Genomic DNA, 20830 nt, shown 5'->3' on the forward strand with positions numbered 1-20830 from the left:
ATAGCACAGGGAGATCAGCTCGGTGCTTTGTGACCACCTAGAGGGGTGGGATAGGGAGGGTGGGAGGGAGGCTCAAGAGGGAGGGGATATGGTGATATACATATGCATATAGCTGATTCACTTTGTTGTACAGCAGAAACTAACACAACATTGTAAAGCAATTATACTCCAATAAAGATGTATATATAAAAAAAAAAGACACTGGTATTCAAAGTGATTAAAGGACTTACCCATGATTACCAAAACAGCAGTTGATTTGGGGCTTGAACCCAAGATACTGATTCTAATTCACTCTAATTCACACTCTCAAGCTATACTTTTTTCACAATTCTAAATCAGAAATACAGGTTATTGTACCTTGAATCGTCAGCCATAATAATAATACCGTAAACCTCTATCTCTCAGAGAAAAAAAGACTATAATCTCACCACTAATGACCTATACATGTATTCATGCATGTATTTATGCATAGGCATGTATATATATGTAATGTATGTATATTTTTGTAGTTGTATTAGCAAAAGTTGTGATAAATTCACACTTTTCCACCTATGATCCCTTGATCCCAAGAGTTAGCTAAGATTTGAAATGTAGTCTGTGGCCTTGACAGAGTAATTATGTCATAATTACTGTCCTGCCTGTAGACCTAACCTGTGATGCTTGTCTCAGCGAGTCTCTTGGTCCTGATGTTATAAGGATGTCACCTGGAGACTGCTCTCATTGAAAAGCCTTCCTGTTCATTATCCAGACTATGCCACCTGCCTTGGCTTCCTACACTGTGTAGAGAAGGGTTTGAATTGCACTATCCAAAATCTCTTCATTCCGTGGTTCTATTAAACAATCTTTCTATCCAGTTTTTCACTCTTTTGGTTAGACATTGTTGCTTCTACCTCCTGGACTGTCAGTCTGCATAAAGAATAGCGCTTAATTTTGCAGCTAGTAGGATTTCTATGTGATTTTTACCCCCCCCCTTTTTTTTTCACTTTTTAACCTTTTCTGTTATCGATTTTCCAGATGTCCAGGGCATAATATATATATATATATATATATAGTATATTTGACAGGGAAAATATCTGGAGAAGAGACCAGTAAGTTTCTATTTCGGTAGTTCAAAGTTACAAGATGAGGGCTTCCCTGGTGGCGCAGTGGTTGAGAGTCTGCCTGCCGATGCAGGGGACACGGGTTCGGGCCCCGGTCTGGGAAGATCCCACATGCCGTGGAGCAGCTGGGCCCGTGAGCCATGGCCGCTGAGCCTGCGCGTCCGGAGCCTGTGCTCCGCAACGGGAGAAGCCGCAACACTGAGAGGCCCGCGTACCGCAAAAAAAAAATTACATGATGAGTTGAGTGAAAAAAAAGATAAGAGGAGAGCAAGCTCAAGATGAGTACAAAGTTTTGTGTCTAGGAAAAAGGAAAAATGATAGTGCCAGCAAAGCATGATGAGTCGGAACCGATGACAGTGGTAAATCCAAGTAGAGGTGAGGGCTGCTAAAAAAACATAATAATAATACGACTAGAACCCAGTTGAGTCATTAAGGCTTGGGATAGAGGACAGGTGAGCTTTCTGAAGAGGATCATGAAGCAAAGTAAGAGAAGCACATGGGCAGCCCAGAATTAGGCATAGGAGACTCATACAGTCCAACACACTTATTGGTATTGAACCTACACCCCCAGTTCTATCCAGTTCCTGAGTTGACCTGGAAAAGATGAGCGCAGCTGTGTAAATTCCACCCTCACCCACAAAGGAAGAGTTGAAGGAAGAGTGGGGGCAGGTAGTAGGGGAGCACCTACAACACCTTTGTTCATTATCTGATTTACCAAAGATAAGAATCCTACATCTCTAGGAACTCACCAGACTGTAGCCTAATCCCTGGATTGCCATGATTGCCTGCTCCGTAGGAATGATTTCTGTCCCAATTCCTGATCCTTACTCTACTTCCTTTCTGGGGTCGAAATACTACCCTGAATCTCAGTGCACTTGCCCAGGGCCCCAGCTCGTTGCCTTGCCTGTATCAGGCCCCTCTCACTGAAGAGTGGTCCAAGAGCAAGACCAGTGTCCTGCTTCACATCGGAAACCTCCTCTCTTCTCATTCTAACCACAATTTCACAAATGGACTTCCCTCGTGGTCCAGTGGTTAAGACTCTGTGCTTCCCCTGCAGGGGGCACGGGTTTCGCATGCCGTGGGGTGCAGCCAAAAAAAAAAAAAAACCAAAAAACTAAGTAATGAAAGCTAGAGCCTTTTGCAGCTAACTCCCCCATCTACATAATTTTGGACGTTTGGCTGTCAGCTCGGCCTAAGATGGCACCACCCCCTCTTGGACACTATGATTTGACTTTCTGCCACCTCTTTGGATTGGAGAAGTAAGAAGAGTAGGAGAGTGTGCTATCTCTGGAGCCAGGGAAGGAGAAATTTTTAGGCCAATTTTCAAGCCAGCCAATTCCTGCAGAAAGATGAAGGAAAATGAGAATGGCCTTAGATTGTTTGATTTGGTGAGAAGTAGGTCATGGTGACAATGAAGGAGGATGGTTTCAGTAGTGTGGTGGAGACAGAAGCCAAATTACAAGGGATATTGAATGTTTTTTACAATAGAGAAACTCAGACAAGAATGATTCAGTCATGGTGAAACCTTTATTTAAGCCTGTCTTTGCATACAAATCACAGAGCGTGTTCACAGAAGTTCACCCTAAAGACTCAATCCTCATAGTTTCTCAGTGTTTCCGATTTCCTTCTTCCCTGTCTTCTTCAATCTTTCTTCTCTGTTCTCATATATAGCCTACTTACCCCTCCTCACTTTCAACTATGTTCCTAAACAGAGATATAGAAGGAAACCTTAATAAAATAATGAAATCTCAAAACAATAAACAAAAACATGTCAAGTCTCTCCTGGCCGGGATGAAGAAAGATGCGAGGGAGGCTCCCTCATCTCACCCTTAGCAGCATGAGAATCTAAATTAGCAAGGGTAAGAGAAAATTGACCTGTACAAAGAAGTGGCCCTTCTTTGCCTTAAGCTGCTCAGGGGTCAGAAGTGGAAATACCAGACAGGAAAGACGTAGGGGAGTTGTGGAGGAAGAGAACATACAATTAGGTGAAAGCCACTGTCTTCAGGAAGGCTCCAGGGAAGAGAGTAGGCTGGCACAGAGCAGAATTCTCTGAAGAATCCCTGGAATACTGACTTCCCCTTTGCTATGGAGACACAGGGCACCACATGCCCCATTTGCTTCTTTCCTTCGACTGGAATGCCTCCCTCCTTCTCTGAAGGTGAGTTTCCAGGAAGCCTTCAAGATCCAGTTCAATCTACACCCATCTGATGATGCCTTCCTAACAGAAGTCTTCCCTGGACAGAGTTCCCTCCTCCATCCTCTGGGCTCTCATACCTTCAACTACGAGGCATGTGAGGTACGCGGCTCTCGGGAGAGGTATGAGGCAAGTGTCCATACCTCTAAGTCCACTGTCAAACTTGTATTTGCTTACAAGTCTGTGTGCTGGTCGGGAGCTCCCTGACCTTGGGATCCTTAGTGCCCCACATCGTACCCGGCACACGGTACATAATTAATAACCGTGAGGGAGAAAGGAGAAAAGATAGAAGAGAGCAAAAAGAGGGAAGGAAAAGCAGGGTGGAGAAAGAGAGAGAGGAAACATCTGACTCAACTTTCCCTGGCCAAGAAAAAGGGAAATGGATTCAAAAAACTGGAAGAAAGGGACAGAGGAAGGAACCACTTTTCTGGGCCTCCTCTGCCTTTTACTCTTCTCTCTGCCACTTCCTCTCACAACTTAGGACCTCACACCACACTGTACTGTTTTCTCTCCTGATCCCTCGATTCACCCCAAAGGGAAGGAAAGAAGCCAGCCAGGCTCCTGACTTCTCCCACCCCATGCCCTCAAATCCTGTTTCATCCCTTTGCCGCCATGGGCGCCTCCATCCTTCCCGTCTTCATCTTCCCCGCCTGCAGCACTCCCACCTCGTCGCCCTGGCATCTCGGGCCCCTGTGCTGTGCCGGGTCCAGACAGGAGCGTCCTCCTCAGATTGAAAACCAAGGGGCTCTTAGGGGCAGCCTGTGGTGTATGGCTGAGGAAACGCTAGACTGGGTCTACAGGTTTACCTGAGAAAGAACCTCGTCAGGAGGGTTTGGGTGTCCCAGGGATTGGAGAGTAAAGAGAAGCAGCAATCGCAGTCCTTCCCCCACACTCCTCAGCTCTTTCACGGATGGCCTCTCCACGTTTTTCTCCTTCGTCCATTGATCAGAATATCATTTTCCCAACTGACCTCTCATGGCCCCTACACCTTGGCTATTGACGCTTCTTGACTGTCTGCCCAGCCAGATGCACTTTCCCCACCAAGAATCTAAACCTTGTATAGTTGCCCCTGGGTCTCCTCTCCTTACCTAGGTATTCAGCTGCCTCTCCTTCCCCAACGCTCTTTCCCTAGGAATTCCAGAACCACCTTCTCCTCAATGCAGATCATACATACAAAAGCGCTGTGTGAGTTGTAAAGCACTGTGCTAGAATGAAATATGATCATGAATAAAGCCTTCTCTTTATCCCTGCCCCCATCATTTCTATCCTCTCAAAATGTTTCTTATCCCTTCCTCACGCCATCCACTGCCACTCCCCCTTCACCCGGCAGGTTTAGTTTGGTGTTGTGTGGGAACCAAAGCTATTTGCTGCACAGTGGGCAGTGTCAGGATGCAGGCAGGCATCTCAGCCCGAGGCCTCGGCAGAGTTCCCAGGCACAGCCATCGGCCCAGGCCAGGACAGAAGGCGTGGATAAGGTGGGAGGGGGCATAAGTACGGTGGCTGTAGCCCCCCATCACCAGTAGCTCCCCCTGCAGCACAGCGCCTGCAGCCCCGACATGGGGCGAGGGCAGGGGGGTCAGGTGAGTCCAGCTATCGGTCCTTGGTTCATAGGCCTCAAAGCTCAGCAGGTCCCCAGTCTCACCTAGCCCACCCACTACATACAGCCGCCCACCCAGAGCAGCCATGACGTGGCCAGCCCGAGGTACCCCCATAGGGCTCAGAAGTGTCCCCGGCTTCTCAAGTTTGGGGTCATAGTGCAGCAACGAGGCCAGGTACTGGCCAGTCCCGCTGCAGCCACCGCTCACGTACAGCTGGCCCTCCAAAACAGCAGCTGCGTGGGCAAAGCGTGGTGCTGGAAGGGCAGGTGCCGGCCTGTGGGAGAACAGGGCACGTGATCAGGCAACAGTCATCTTCCGTTCTCCTCTTCCAAGACTCCTCTTCCTAGCCTCTCCCTGATGCCTGAAACACCCCCTTCCCTGCTCACCTCCAGATATTGAGCTTGGGGCTATAAGTCTCCACAGAGCTGAGGGCAACACCACTGTCTCGTCCACCCAGGGCATAAAGCAGTCCATCCAGCACCACCAGGGGGAAAAAGCTCCGAGCCTGGCACAAAGGTGCCATCTCCTCCCAGTCCTCTTGCCTGGGGTCCCACCTGGACACAGTGGGACAAGAGATGGGAAGAGTGACCCTGGGAGTCTGCGGTTGGCTGGGCTGCCAACCTCCCGCAGCTGCCCACCTTGGGACCGGCCGCTCTCAGGGGGCCATACCTGAGAGTCGAAGCCAGGGTGTTAGAGTGGCCGTAGAAATCCTGTCCGCCACACACGTAGAGCTCACTTCCGGCTAGGCTCGCAGCCCCGTGCCGAAAGCGCCCGGGGGCAGGCAGGGCAGGCAGCCGTCCCCACTCCACAGTTCGAACCAGTCCTACGCCGCAGCGAAAGGCCCGGGCCCACCACACTCCTCGGGACGGCTGTCTCGTGGCCATGTCTGATCTGAGCCCGTCCCCGCCAATCACTACTAGTGCCTGGTCAGGCTCCCTCCGCCTCTCTTGTCCTGGAACCTCAGCCTCCACCATCAGCTGACGCAGCAAGTCCGGGCTCAAGGGTGGAGGCAGCCCGGCCGCCCATACCCTCCGCAGCTCCCTGGTGGACATACGGCCAAAGCGGACGCATCGAAGCAGGGCCTTGGCCTCTGACTCCTGGGTGTCAGGGTTGGCAGCTAGCCAACGCAGTGCAGCCGCAAAGGCCTCGAACTCCTCCTGCAAGTGTAGCTCATCGCTGTCCAGGAGCTCAGCCAGGCAGGCAACCGGTAAGGACGGGAAAGTGGAGCACAAAGCCACAGCAGGCAGGTGGGTGAGGAGGTAGTGACGGGCTTTGCTCCAGAGCCTCTCCAGCCCAGGGGCTTCAGCCATGGGGATCAGGGCCAGGCAACGGGCAGGGTTGAGGCCTTGTGCCAAGGCTCTCTGGCACAGAGCCAGGCAGGAAGAGCTCTGGTACCGCAGAGCAGCCTGGGTGGCTCTCAGCAGTCCCGGCCACCTTGCCCGCACAACCCCAGAGTAGGCAAAGGAGACAAGGAGTCGCAGGTCCTGGGCAGAGATGGTATGCAGAGACACCTCTGTGCCCTGGGATTCCCTCATCCCGCTCAGGAGCATGGCCCCAAAGAACTCACTGCCACAGGCGAGGGCTGCTCGGTGCACTGCAAGAGGGAGAAGCAGAGGGGGACCCAGAGTGTTGCAAACTGCAAGGCACTCCCCTGTCTTCACAGCCCCAACTTTGGGCCAACCACCCAAGACCACAGGCCAAACTGCGGTATATGCACCAGAACCACGTGGGGTGCTTGTTACAGTGAGGGTTTCACGGACCCACCTCCAGAGATTCTGATTCAGTAGCTCTAGACGCAGACCCTAGGAATTTGTGTTTTAACATATTCAAGCACCCTGCATGATTCTCATGTTAGTGGCCTGAAGACACTTTGAAGAACATTGCTTTAGTCTTCTTGATGCAGGCCAATTAGAGAAAGGGTCTTGATCAATCAAGTGAAGATGCTACAGAGAACACTTGCTAAGAGGGGGTACAACATAAACTGCAAAGACCGATGTGCAACTTATATAGGTCTTTCTATATTGTGCACAGAATAAAGTTCTTTCCTCTACAGTTATAAGAGCCACTGACATCAGCCATTCTGCTAGTCAGATTTTTCTCAGAAAGTGGTACCACACTCAGGAATGGTTGTGAGCCACACTCATCTAACTGCCATCTCCTCTTACCCAAGATTTAGGGCCTGTAAACTGGAAGCCTTCAAAATCACCTGCTTCAATTGCTCCTTTTAAGATATGGAAACTGAGTCCTAGTGAAAGGCAGTAATTTATTTTCTATCTCCATGCAGGGGCTGTCTGGGCAGATCACTGTAACTGATGTCAGGCTGCAGTGAGCATACTTGTGTATCAGTTCCCTGCTTATCTGCATGGCCCTCGTGACTCTGAAAATATCCTATTCAAAAATGCTATTAAATAACTAGACCTGGGCTTCCCTGGTGGCACAGTGGTTGAGAGTCTGCCTGCTAATGCAGGGGACACGGGTTCGTGCCCTGGTCCGGGAGGATCCTGCATGCCGCGGAGCGGCTGGGCCCGTGGGCCATGGCTGCTGGGCCTGCGCGTCCGGAGCCTGTGCTCTGCAGCGGGAGAGGCCACAGCGGTGAGGGGCCCGTGTACCACAAAAAAAATAAAATAAGATAACTAGACCTTATATGCTCCCTAATGTAACTCAATTTGAGGCAGTTGGCGTCAAGTATGGAGTATCCTTACCAAAATATTTAACCGAAATCTAATCAAACCTTCAGATCTAAATTCAAGTTTATAGGAAACTGAGAGGCTGAAAGAATGAGTTAAACAAAACCATGAGGGAAAACGCTTACAAATCTAGAACATGGAGCACTCTATAGGACAACTAATCTTGTTTCTTCAATAAGTCATAAAAAAGGGAGAGAGAACTGTACGAGAGTAAAGGAAGCTTAAAAGACATATATCTGAGTTCAGTGCAAACCTCGATTGGCTCCTGGGTTGAACAGAGCAGCTCTAAAAGACACATTTTTGGACAAGTGGGAAAATTTCAATGTGGACTATGCGATATTAAGAAATCATTGTTAATTTTGTTAGATATGATAAATTGTGGTTACATGAGAAAATGTCCTCTTTTAGAGAGACACATACCCAAGTATTTGTGAGTGAAATGTCTGAGATTTACTTTAAACTTCAGCAAAAAATAAATAAAGAAATGAAACAAATATAGTAAAATGTTAATTGTTAAGTCTGGGTGATGGGTGTTTGAGTGTTCATCTTAATATTCTCTTTTCTTTGCTATGTTTGAAATGCTTCATAACAGAAAAGAGAGGAGGACTTCCCTGGTGGCACAGTAGTTAATAATCCGCCTGCCAATGCAGGAGACACGGGTTCGACCCCTGGTCCAGGAAGATCCCACATGCCACGGAGCAACTAAGCCCATGCACCACAACTACTGAGCCCGCATGCCACAACTACTGAAGCCCGTGCACCTAGAGCCCGTGCTCCACAACACAAGAAGCCACCGCAATGAGAAGCCCCCGCGCCACAACAAAGAGTAGCCCCACCCGCTGCAACTAGAGAAAGCCTGCGCACAGCAACGAAGACCCAACACAGCCAAACATAAATTAATTGATTAATTAATTATTTTTAAAAAAAGAGGGGAAATGCTGCTAGAAGTCCTCTCAGGCAGGTCACACAGACCCAAGCTCCCAGTGAGGCTTATGAACCTCAGGCTGCTTTGATCAGTTGCAGCATGTTCACCTCTCTCAAAGGGCAGGTGATATCGGAGTGGCTTTCCACTGTCTTTTTGAGCAGTAGGTAGTAGCTTGGTGCTTCCCAAGCAGTAAACATTAGTGACAGCTTCCATATTGCCTGAGAAAATCTGCATTCCGTAAAGCAGGTAAGCCATCTCATCTTCCATACCATCAATCAGCCTATAGCTCAGAGCCACTGACAAAGGATTCACAACCACTTGTATTTTGTGCCCCTTCTCACTCATCATTATTCCTTAGAATTTTAAGTGACAGGTTTCCACCACTAAGTTGGAATGTTTCTTAAAGGAAGTGAAAGCAGTGATATTGAATACAAGGATGTTTAAATTCCAAACCCTCGTGAGAATTTTATAACTGAAATTTTAAATTCCCCCTGCATCTAGTGCTATTGGAAATGATAACAAACACTTTAGAAGTCTGTTATGGACTGAGTGTTTGTGTTCCCCGCCCCCACCAAATTCATATGTTGAAGCCCTGATCTCCAACGTGATGGTATCTGTAGGTGGGGCCTTTGGGAGGTAATTATGTATGAGAGTAGAAACCCTCATGAATGGGATTAGTGCCCTTATAAGAGGAGATATGAGAGAGATGATCTCCCTCTCTCTCTGCTGTGTGAAGATACAGTGAGAAGGTGGTCATCTACAAACCAGAAGGAGGGCCCTAACCAGAACCTGACCTTGCTGACACCCTGATGCAGCCTCCAGAGCCATGAGAAATAAATTTCTATTGTTAAACCACCCAGTCTGTGGTATTTTTGTTATAGCAGCCCAAGCTGACTAAGATAGGATCCTTTTCCTTTGGGGAGTCCCAGAAGCACTTTGGGTGCCAGTCATTCCTCCAATGAGCAGTAGCTATGTGACTTTGGACTTGTCTTAAAGACTGATTTCCTTATCAATAAAGTGTAAGAGCTGAACTAGATAATATCTAAACAAATCCCTTTTAATGTTAAACTTTTATGTGTCTGCACTCTGACTCCATTTGCCAGGTGCTATATGTCTTTGACTTGACTGCATAGAAGGCAATGCATGGCCTAGTGAGAGCAGACTGGGTTAGTGGATGTGGGCCTGTATCCTGGTTTTCACCTGTTAACATCTCTGAATTTAATATTCTTTATCTGCACCCAGGGATAATGATATCTAACTCACTAGTTTTCAGTGAGATGAAAAGAGATGGCATGTGTAAAAGAAATTCCTGGTACCCAGTACCTCACTAAATGTTAGTAGAATCTGAATAAATCTCAACTTATTCAACCCTCTTCAGCTTTCCTGGTGATGAGCAGAGTTAACTTCAAAGTGCCATGAACTGGTAGCCTTAAGATTCTGGCCAAACAGTACCAGACCTTGCTCACTAGCTGTAGGGTCCACATCTGCCATGGTGTCAAGCTCACTTAGGGGAAAGGACACACTGAATTTTTCCACTGTGTTCCTCTGGCTTTTCCTGTGTCCTAATTAGAAGATGCCAAGAAGGGCCTTTGGTTAATCTTTGTTTGAGTCAATCACCTCCTGCTTGTTCTACTGGCATGGACTATATACCCTTAGCTCCAGCCAGCTGACTGTAAATTTCTTGTTTCTGGGCACAGGGAAAGCCACAGCATAAATCTGTCAGTGCTCTTAAGAAAACAACTCAACTGCGCATGCTCCATTCTCAGTGGGTCAGGAGAGGTGCCAAAGGTCACCCTGGGGAAATTCTGACTGCAGCAGGGATCAAAACCACTATGGTAGGGACTGAACCACCCGCTGCTTGCACACACCATTTCAGGTGGCATATGCGCCTGCATTAATGTAATGCCCCACAGACCCTCACCCCGCAGCCGGCAGCCGCCTGCCTCCAGCTCCAGGTCACACCCGATGCCTTCTTGGTACAGGAGCTCCATGGTGCGCAGGTTCTCTCTCAGTTCCTCTGCCTGGCTGGGCTGCTTTTCATCTTCCCGGGTGCTTCCAGCCCCCTCGCGTCCCCACTGGGCCGCAGCCTTCACCCGGGGTGCGCCCAGGGCTTCAGCCGCGACCAGCACATCCTCCCGTGGGGCGGGTCCCAGCACCCCCTCATAGGCAAAGGTCAGCATGGCCTCCCAGGCCCCGGGGGTTACATCCAGGCTGAGGGGGCATTGCAGACCTCTGCTGCCCAGCAACCTGCCTCTGAAGAGGCTGCTGACTGCGGCCAAGATCACCCGATGCACCCCGTATACTCGCCCCCCGACTGACACGTCTTCATCCAGCAACAACCTCTGCTCTCGCAGCCGCTGTGCCTCCGCAAAAAACTGGCTGGGATGCGCCTCGCTGCGCAGCTCCTCGGGCTCCTCTGCGTCTTCTCCGTCCTCATCCTCTTCCTCCTCCTCTTCTTTCTCTAGGGACAAGGCTGGAGAGAAAAGGCTCCCCGGGGCCATGGGCCTGGGGCCAGGCTCTTCCAGAGGAAAGGGGGGCAAACCAGGATCCTGGTCTGGGGACGGAGGCCAGGAGGGGGTTCTCCTGGTGGGCAAAGGGAGGCCAAGGCTGTCCTTCTGGACTGGAAGAGAGACTTGTTCAGGGTCTGAGGGACGATGTGCCGAGTCTGAGACGCTCATGGCCCAAGCTCACTGGATTGCTGCAGGTAAGCAGAGGAAAGAGAAGAGAGGGTAAGAGCTGGGCCCACAGAGGCCAGAGGAAGCCCTGCCTCCAGTCCGGCGACATGTCAGTCCCTCTTTCTACTTCAACCCCCTCCCCCCATCCCAGGGCTCGAGCGTGTAGGCCACACCGCGCGACTCTGAGGTTCCCCAGGTGCAGCAAAGCACGCAAGATCTATGTGTAAACATCCAGTACCCGGAACTGTACCCTGCCCGTCTTGCCCCCATGCCAGTAGTCACCCTCCTAAGACACCAGCGTTCTGCTTGCCCTCTCACTTGAGCCTGCTCTACTCCTGACAGTGTGGCAGAGGGAACGCGCCCCCGGGGCCCCGTCCCTGACCGAACCCAGCTAATTATAGGCAGTGCTGGCAGGCTGGGGGCTGGTCTCCAGGTGCCCAAACTCTGACACCCAATTCCCTGGGCCTGACCTGAGATGACCTCCTCTCCCCTTCCACTTGTAGGTCATGCCCTGGTGCTGAGCGAGGCAAATTCAGAAGCCAAGTAGGATATGGGGATCTGGTGGAGTGAGCCAGGCCAGAAAGGCTTCCTTCACTGGACTGGGCTGGAGGGGGTGCGTGAAGAAAGTCTGGACTCTGCACACCTGCAGGAAAGTGGGGAGAAAGAGTGAAGCGTGTGTTTGGGGTCAGTCCTGGCCTTTGTTGATTTTTCTGTGCATGATAAAGCTGGGACCCTGGAGCGAACAATCCTGATGTGAAACTCAAATATAACCCATCCATCTGGTCCAACAAGGGCAGAGGAGTGGGGGAGGTGAAGGGGCATGGGTCAGGGCTACCGATCATGGGTGACCCACCCGTAGCGAGGGGTTTCCTCCCTGTGCCAACATGGAATTGGTGGTGAGAGAGCCAAACCCAACCCTGGGGCTGCACTCCTCCAAATGGGTAAACAGAAAGGCAGCCCATGGTTGTCCTGGCTTGTGAAATGGGCAATAGTGACCAGCCTCTGTGTGGATCCTCTTATGGCCTCCCCTTTGCAAGACAAGGTGGCCCACACCTTGGGCCCCCACCAGGAAGAGGAGGAACCACGATCTGGCAGAGACAAACCCCAGGTCAGCCTCTGCCCTCCCTCTGCCAACAAGGACAAGGACACTGGACCCTGATCTGCGTTCTCTGCCAACCCCATGGTCCTGGGACAGCTCCACCACAGCCACACGTCTCTGGAGGCTCTGCTCGGCTCCACCATGGCAGGACCCATACCCCACAGCGAATCCCCGAAGGTTGGATGAAACCTGCTCTTCTGTGCAATCATCCACCCTCCATTAAATGCGTTATGACTGACCTCCCCCCATAGCACCTCCAGGTCTGTTGGCCGTCCTTCTTGTTGCTGACCTGCTGACTGGGGCAGGGTCTTGGCATCTCAGCCAGGGGACAGTATTACTTCCACCTCTGCTTAGGAGCCCCATGTGGAGCCACACTCCCCAAAAATGATGTGGAGAATTCGGGGGCCAGGCCTGGCAAGGCCCCATTGGCTTTATCTGGGTCATGGGAGTCATGGTAACGGATTGGTGCTTAGGGTTCCCAAAGGTTCGGGATGGAAGCAGGGAAAGAGAACTTCGCTCCAGAGGACAGTCTCAAGGGTCCCTCTGAGGGTGAGAGGAAAGGGCTGAGGGTGACCTTGACTCCTCCCTCCCTGATGATCAGGGGCATCATCCTCTACCTGCAGCTGCCTTGGATCACTGCTCAGGCCGGCATAGGTGTGGGCTCAGCACTCTGCTAGACAGTAGGAAGGGATTTGGGACGCGGCCTCAGTGAATTAAAGGAGCCCCATTCCCATCCCACTCCAGGGCTCAGATCGCTCGTTACCTTGCTCTCGGCTTCAGTCACTACTATCACCAGCCTGTCTATCTCAGCCGTCTCCACCAATGGCAAAGTCAAGGCTGGTGAGTCTGTTGTGACTCCATGACCTCTTAGGGCCCCCGGTCCTGTTGGGAGTTGGTGAGACCGATTGACTCTTCTTTCCTCTCCTCTCAGGTGGTACCTACTTCCTTGTCTTGCACAGCCTGGGTCTGGAGCTTGGCAGTTCCACTGGAATCATATTTGCTTTCTCCTATGCAGTAGCTGTGGCTGTGCCTACAGTGGGCTTCACAGAGACCCTTTTGGACCTGTTCCGGGTAATGCCCATTCCCTTCCTTCATGCATCCTTTTCTCAAGTCAGCTGACCACCCAGCTTGCATTTTCGTGGCTCCAGCCTGGGCAAGTCATTTTAAGAATCAGATGGACCAATTAAAAATCTCTGTGACTGGGCTTCCCTGGTGGCGCAGTGGTTGAGTCCGCCTGCCGATGCAGGGGACACGGGTTCGTGCCCCGGTCCAGAAGATCCCACATGCCACGGAGAGACTGGGCCCGTGAGCCATGGCTGCTGAGCCTGCGCGTCCGGAGCCTGTGCTCCGCAGCGGGAGAGGCCACAACAGTCAGAGGCCCGCGTACCGCAAAAAAAAAAAAAAAATCTCTGTGACCCCCTACCTCTGCGTTCTGCCCTTCCAGGAGCATGGGGTGCAGCTACCAAACATGGATCCTGAAAATGAGTTTCGGGTGGTGGGCCTGGTGACCGTGACTATCCTTGTAGGCATTGGCACTGGCAGGCATGGAGTGGGAGTCCAAGGCAGGCGAGGGGGAATTGAGTTGGGGGTGAAAAGACTAAGGGGATGGCAGTGAGAGCTGGACAGATCAGGAAGGGGCGGAATGTGGGGAGATGTGGGATTGTGTGCGTGGGTAGTTGACAGAGCAGATTTCCAGGGACCCAGACCTGAAGCTAGCCGGTTCTGCTGGGAGAGACTCCACATGCCAGTTTTTGAAGGGGAAAGTAAGGAGGACTCCTTCTGAGGATCTGTTGGGATGAGCACTAGACATGACTACCAGATGAGAAATGCCCTGCTTCTTGCTCCCAGTATTTACAACGTTGATATTCACCCCTCTGGCATGGGAAGGGATGCTTTGTAGTTTGAGGCAAGAAGGAAAAGGACACCCATTTAGCCACATTCCTTTATGGGAGGAGGTTGGTAGGAAACAGAACGAGAGGATTGGAGAGAAGACTGAAGATGAGACAAGAAAAGTGAGGAGGAGAACTGCTTCCCTTCCACTCACCTCTCTGTCTCTGTCCCTTCTTCCCTCCCTCTTTCTCCCTCTCTCTGTGGAGGGAGGTGGTGTCACCCATGGTGTTACAGGCCCAGATTATCTTCTTCTTCCTGGTCTTCCTTTCTCTTACCAACTACCTGCTGGGGACTTCCTCCCCACAAACCCCAGCCAACTAGCCACTGGCTTCTTTGGTGAGACAGTGGAAAACTGACTGAGAAATGTGTCCTCCTCAGAAAAGAACCCTCAACTTCTGATTCTGTATGTCATTCACAAGTTGGCCATCAGACCACTCAGAGTCCTGTTAAGTCCCTGGGCCAAAAATCCCTTATGCTTCCCAGCCTAACCTAAGTCACTGACACTAAACTGGGTAGAGGGGTAATAATTTGGGCTGAACAGAGGAAGGCAGGAGGTGCTCCTCAAAACCTCATCTTTTCTCTCTGTTCCTTTCTGTAGAAAGCATTTTCTTTCATAATATTGTCCCGCAGTGGTGGGCACAGTCCAGAGGGCAGTTTCCTTGGTATGTTTTCCATCTTCTTCTCCTCAGCCACTGGGGTACTCACCAGGACCAGTATCTCTAGGGACCTCAAGGTGACACGGATGTCCAGGCATGGAGCACACTCTCTATCACCCCTCTTCCCTCTCCACTGATGGTTCAACTTCTGTTCCCAGGACCCTGCTACAGCTGTCCCCAAAGGAGCCATCCTTGCCGTCACGTGGACCATACTTTCCTACCTGGGCATCTCTGCCACAGCTGGTAAGGCCCTCCACTCCTGCCTTCAGCAGAATGACCTGGAACCCTGGTTTCCGCTTCTCTGAGGGGCTAGGTGATGAAATGAGCCAGAGGCATTCATCAATTATATTAAAAGTAGCTTATATGCAGGTAGGCCCCCATCCCCTCCTCCACCGGTTCTCCCCATCCCTCGTTTCATTAATGAACTGTATGGTGCTCTTTGATTATCAGATTTGGTTGTCCCCCCCAACCCCATGCACACACACTTCCATTACCCGCTTTGGCACTGGTGGTACCTAGACAGTCCTACTGCTTTGGGTTGGGGTTCTCTTCCCATGAAGGAGTGTTTGTGTCCTAAATCTCATTTCCAGGCTCCTGTATGATTTGAGATGTTTTAGGAAATAGGACCGACCTGGGTGTGCAGAGTGGGCGCTGCCTAGGGTCAGAGTGCCAGTGTGGCTGGTACTTCGGCAGATGTTGAGAGCCAGGGTCTTGCCTCTATGGGCTCTCTGATTACTACCAGGTGAGTGAACCAGAGGGGAAGATTAGAGAGATAAAGCTTACCTAGCCCACTGCCCGGCATGGAGTAGATGCTCAAAAAACAGTAATGACTTAAGTGGATTCATGTAGGAGGAGCCGAAATCTGATGGAAGAGGAGTTTCTGTGGCAGGGGTGGTGCTGGCTGTGGGGAGACACTGGCTAATGTCTACCTACATCTGAACAGGTTTATGGTTACCAGTTTGAAAGAAATGCCAGCTGGACAGCAAAACAGAAAAACTAAAGAGTGAAGAAGCCCTATTATCCCTAAATCCCCAAGGACAGAAATTTCAGAGGATGACATACTTTCTGTCCCCTTCTGTATCTGGGGTTTCCTTTCTCTGTAGCCAAAAGGCTTTTGAAGACTTGGTGGTCGTAGAGCAGGTGCAGAAGCCACCACCAAAGGAGAACTTGGCATCTACCTCTCTCAACACTCCTGCTCCCTCAGGCTGCATCCCTGAGCAGGACCTGAAGACAAACCAAAAGCAGGTAGTTATACAGGAACAGGGCCGTTAAAGTGGGGGCAGTCGTCCCAGAGTACAAACTGACAATGGCGCTCACCTCGTCCCTGCTCACTTTTCCTAACCATGCAGTCAGAGTTGCACATGTGCCTTCATAAAGTGGTACGACAATATTCATGCCTTCATCAAGTCCTATGGCTGCCCTCACAGTCATGAATCTGGGAAGATTTCAAACTGCAGGGGCATAGAGCTCAGGGGTAGGACTAGTCCAATGGCTAGAGAAGCTGAGGAACAGGTTCCATTTCGTACGTAACAGGAGCCTGCCTGTGATCCCTCAGTCAGCCTGCCCTGGGGCCCTATACATGACCTGGCTGGAGATGCTGTCTAGGGGCCTGACATCCCCCATTGCCTTCATTTGTTGAAATCAGCAGTACACACTCACCCTATACTGTTAGTGAGACTCAGGAGGAAAGACAGCTAGGAAGAGGAGTCCATAATTTAGGACTCAAGGAGCCAAGATTTTAATCTCCCGGCTCCACAAACTTTTTGAGTCCACCCTTGGGTAGCCCAAAGCTTTGGACACACAAGGATTTTACAACAGCCCAAAGCTTCCTAGGGAGAGAACTCCCTGACTACGCAATACGAACTGCGGCTGCAGTGCCAAAGAAGGTCCTTCCTCCACAATCCATTCCACCCCATGATATTAATAAAAACTTACAAATAAATACCTGAGGCTGTGTAATAACATACTTGAAAACTCCTGAAGCCTAGAAAAACAGATTATTCCTGTTCTCAAATATATTCAACAAGAATTTATCTTCTATCTTCCATCTCGAAGTTTCTACTTTAAACCTCCACGCCTTAATGCGTTTCAACCCATTTATGTGTCTATCCTTTGCAAATGAAAAAAAAAGTATTTATCATCACTTTCTACTTAGTAAGTAATCAGAAACTTCCTCTTTTCCCAAGCTCATGTAATCCTAATTTTTAAAATCTTTTAGCTCAAGTCTTACCTTATAGTCCTTTGATTATTTCTTTGGTTTAGTTCCTCATCAGCTTATATATTCATTCAGCAAATACTAACTGAATGTCCACTATGTGCCAGACCCTGTTTTAAGTACTGGGAGATGATATGCCAATGAATAAAACAAGCTACACCTCCCCTCAGGGAGTTTATATTCCAACAAGGAGAGATAGACAATGAACATAATAAAAACAACTATTAAATTACAAGGTGCTAAGCGCTACAAAGAGAAATAAAACAGAGGAGTGGGCTAGAAAGTGCTAGAGGAGTACAATTTTAAGTAGGGTTGTCAGGAAGCCCTCACGAAAAAAAGTTGAGCAGATTTAAAGGCTATACCTCCGGAAAGAGCTTCCCAGGCAGAGGGAGCAACAAGTCTAAAGGCCTTGAGGGGCAGCACACCTTCAGTGTTTAAGGAAGAACAAAAGGCCAATGGTGCTGGAGCAGAGTGAACGAGGAGATAAGTAGCAGGAAGTGAGGTCAAAGCATTACTTGAGGAAGGGTGGAGCAGGTCATGGAGGCTTTTACAGGCCTTTAAAGGGCTCTGGGTTTTATTCTGAGGTAGGAAAACACAGAGGGTTTTGAGAAGAGTGACAATCTGGCTTCCGTGTTAACACCATTCACTCTGGCTGCTGTGTTGAGAATTGACTGTAAGAGGGAAATGGTGGAAGCAGGTAGACCAGCTACGGCAATAATCTTGGACAGCAGTTTCGTGGAAGACAATTTTTCCAGGCTGTAATGCAAGCGATGGTTCAGGTGGTAACGCGAGCTATGGGGGTGGGGTGTGTGTGTGTGTGTGCAGATGAAGCTTCGCTCCCTCGCTCGCCCCGCCCTCCCGCCACTGCTCACCTCCTGCTGTGCAGCCAGGTTCCTAACAGGCCGCTGACCGACGGGTACCAGTCCGTGGCCCCGGGGGTTGGGGACCCCTGATCTTGGAGGCAGAAAATTCTGGCTTGGGCTAGGGTGGCAGCAGAGAAGTGACCAATTAGATTCTGGATGTATTCTGAAGGTAAAGTCAACGTGATTTGATGAATTGGAGGAGATGAAAAAGAGGTGCCAAAGATAATACCAAGACACTTTAACATGAACAACTAGAAGGATGGAGTTGTCATTACCTGAAATAGGAAAGACTACAGCAGTAAGCTGGGGAGAAAATAAGTTCGGTTTTGTATATGTTAAATTTGAGATGCCTATTAAGCATTCAAGTCGAGACGCCAAGGGCAGCTAGATATTCAGGACAGAAGTCCTGATTGGAGCGAAAAAAATGGGCAGTTATCCACATCGAAATGGCTCTAATGTGTAACACTGGCTGAAATCACTCCAGGTATGTATGTAAACAGAAAAGCAGTCCAAAGACTGAACTCTAGAGCACTATGGGGATGAGGAGAAACCAGCAGACTAAGAAAGAGTACTTGGTAAACTAGGAGGCAAACCAGAGACTACGTCCTAAGGCCAAGTAAAGACAATGTTTCAAAGAGGGGGTGTCAAATGCTGCTGATAGCCTGTGCAAGATAAAGCCGAAGACGGCATTAGATTTAGGTCTGCGCAAGTCCTTGGTGACCGTGATGAGAACAGTCATGGTGCAGTGGGCTCACTGGGGAACTGGTGGAAAGTGGAAAAGACTCCTTTAAGATGTTCTGCTATACAACAGAGCAGAATAAACAAACTACAAGGATATACTGTACAGCACAAGAAATACAGTGAATATTTTATAACTTTAAGTGGAGTATAACCTATAAGAATACTTACTAAATCACTATGCTGTACATCTGAAACTAATATTGTAAGTCAACTATAATTCAACTTAAAAACTTAGTAACAAACAAAACGTTTTTTAAAAATTGAGCAGGAAAATTGGAAGCAACTGGAAGGGGAAATGGGGTCAAGAGAGGTTTATGTCTTTGTAAGGTAAGAAAAATGACACCATATTTGTGTGCCAACAGGATATTCCAGGAGAGAAAGGGGAAAACTGACACTACAGAAAAGGAGGGAGAACTGTTGAAAGATGTCCTTGAAAGCCAGGTGATGGGACTGGGTGGACAGGAGCCTGGACAGTTTGTTTAGAGCAGCATTTCTCAACCTTGATGCCAATGACATTTAAGCCCAGACAGTTCTGTTGTGGAGGGCTGTTCTGTGCATTGTAGGCTATTTTGCAGCATCCCTGGCCTCCACCCAGAAGCACCACCTCCTTTTGGTTGTGATCAACCAAATGTCCTCTGGGAGCAAACTCAGTCCCAGTTGAGAATCACTGGTATACAATAACAAGAGAGAAAGCAGAGCTTACAGGTATAAATGCTGGAAGGTATGTAGGTATAGTGGTAGGAGCTTGTGAACCTTTTCTGATTGTTTCTATTTTCTACCAAAGTAAAACTGAGAATGAGGGATGTTGAAGATTTAATGGATCAGAAGCGAGGGCAAGTGGAGAATTCCCTGGCGGTCCAGTGGTTAGGACTCCAATCCCGCAAGCCATGCAGCATGGCCAAAAAAAAGGAAGGGCAAGTAAAAGGACCAGGGGATATTGCTAGTAGCATAAAGGATTCACTCAAGTTTTATGGTAATGAATTTAAAGACAAGTCAACCTGTTTCTTCCCAGCCCTTTCAGCTGCATGGATCTAGGAGTAAAGTTGGTGAAGAGTTGAGTGTGACAAAAGCCAGAGAGAAGCAAGGGAGGTGAGCCCTTAACGAAGGGCTCATGACTGGAATTTAGTGGGAGGAGGGAAATGAAGGCATGTGGAATAAACTGGAAAGACAGGAAGTAATGGTGGGAGGGTGGGATGTTTGAGATTGAGATATGGAGTAGTGGTAGGTCTAGAATATGACCAAGGGAATGAGTAGCTGAAGTGGGGGTGGAGGACAAGATCACTGGAGGAGCAAAGAACTGAGACCAGAGTGTTAGAAAGATTATCTACATGGATATTTAAATCACCAAGATTTATGACAGGTACTGACTTGTGCTTCAAAGCTGAGGTATGTTAGAGATGAGAGAGAATAGTCTTGAAAATAGTATGAGGAAGGGACTCCCCTGGCGGTCCAGTGGTTAAGACTCCATGCTCCCAGTGCAGGGGACCGGGGTTCGATCCCTCGTCAGGGAACTAGATCCCACATGCCGCAACTAAGAGTTCGCATGCCACAACTAAAGATCCTGCATGCCGCAACGAAGACCCAGCACAGCCAAATAAATAAATATTAAAAAATATATAGTATGAGAAAAAATGCGGACACTTGCACTGCCTCCAGGCCCAGTGCTACAATGGGTGTGAGAGAAACCACCACCACTACTAAAAGAAGCAGAGTCCTCAGGAGAAATCAGGGCTCAGAGCAGGACTATAAAAAGGGAACATACAGAGAAAAGGTTGAGCATACGTGGGATTTTTGCTAATGACTGGCTGTTAATTTCAGAGAGGATGTGTATACCTGGGGCCCACCCCCTCAAGCCTGCCAATGGAAATGTCTGTAGGCCTAAGTGTATGGAAGAGGGATGGTTTTACTTTTGAGTTATAAATTAGCATGAAATTACACCTGGCTTCAGGCTATTTTCAGGGAAATTCTGAGTACCTATACTTCAAAGAATTTAAATGAGATGATAAATGTAAAGCAATTAGCATAAGATCTGATGCTAAAATAGTATCAATGATAATAGCATTACTAAGAAGAGGTTAGAATATCTAAGAGATTCCCCTCAATTTTAGCTCCAGAGCAGCAGCTCCCAAGGCAACCTGCATAGTCAGCCAGGGTGCCGCTCTGACCCCTTGCCTCCTTACCCATCAC

At 49.3% G+C, this 20830-nt stretch overlaps 1 protein-coding gene and 1 pseudogene across 4 annotated transcripts; one reads left to right on the forward strand and one right to left on the reverse strand.

Moving 5' to 3' along the window:
- Positions 1 to 2608: 2608 nt before the first annotated feature.
- On the reverse strand, positions 2609 to 20792 carry KLHL33 (kelch like family member 33). 4 transcript variants are annotated; one of them, XM_089907415.1, is made up of 7 exons: positions 17912 to 20792; positions 15887 to 16048; positions 11650 to 15133; positions 10426 to 11202; positions 5562 to 6486; positions 5279 to 5446; positions 2609 to 5166 (listed from the first exon to the last, which is right to left on the reverse strand). In XM_089907415.1, the coding sequence occupies exons 4-7, from the start codon at positions 11180 to 11182 to the stop codon at positions 4614 to 4616; spliced, it is 2403 nt and encodes an 800-aa protein (XP_089763541.1). In that variant the 5' UTR covers positions 11183 to 11202; positions 11650 to 15133; positions 15887 to 16048; positions 17912 to 20792; the 3' UTR covers positions 2609 to 4613. The 4 variants fall into 4 exon arrangements, with proteins under 4 accessions (XP_089763541.1, XP_030618789.1, XP_089763542.1 ...); XM_030762929.2 differs by lacking the exon at positions 17912 to 20792 and having other exon boundaries at positions 11650 to 11822; positions 15046 to 15133; positions 15887 to 17903; XM_089907416.1 differs by lacking the exon at positions 17912 to 20792 and having other exon boundaries at positions 11650 to 11822; positions 13042 to 15133; positions 15887 to 17903.
- Positions 11023 to 16692, forward strand: LOC149750232 (solute carrier family 12 member 3-like; annotated as a pseudogene).
- Positions 20793 to 20830: the final 38 nt, after the last annotated feature.

Source organism: Delphinapterus leucas, chromosome 2 (genome assembly GCF_059928025.1).
Source record: "Delphinapterus leucas isolate spDelLeu-1000000601 "Yukka" chromosome 2, BTC_Dleu_Yukka2, whole genome shotgun sequence".
Taxonomy (NCBI): domain Eukaryota; kingdom Metazoa; phylum Chordata; class Mammalia; order Artiodactyla; family Monodontidae; genus Delphinapterus; species Delphinapterus leucas.

Bases quoted from the DNA above. Each gene is read 5' to 3' on its own strand.
- KLHL33 (XM_089907415.1), bottom strand. From the start codon at position 11,182: ATGAGCGTCTCAGACTCGGCACATCGTCCCTCAGACCCTGAACAAGTC. The intron at 5,447-5,561 runs GTATGGCCCCCT...CACTGTGTCCAG, and splicing joins ACCCTGGCTTCGACTCTCAG to GTGGGACCCCAGGCAAGAGG. The intron at 5,167-5,278 runs GTGAGCAGGGAA...GTTCTCCCACAG, and splicing joins CCCAAGCTCAATATCTGGAG to GCCGGCACCTGCCCTTCCAG.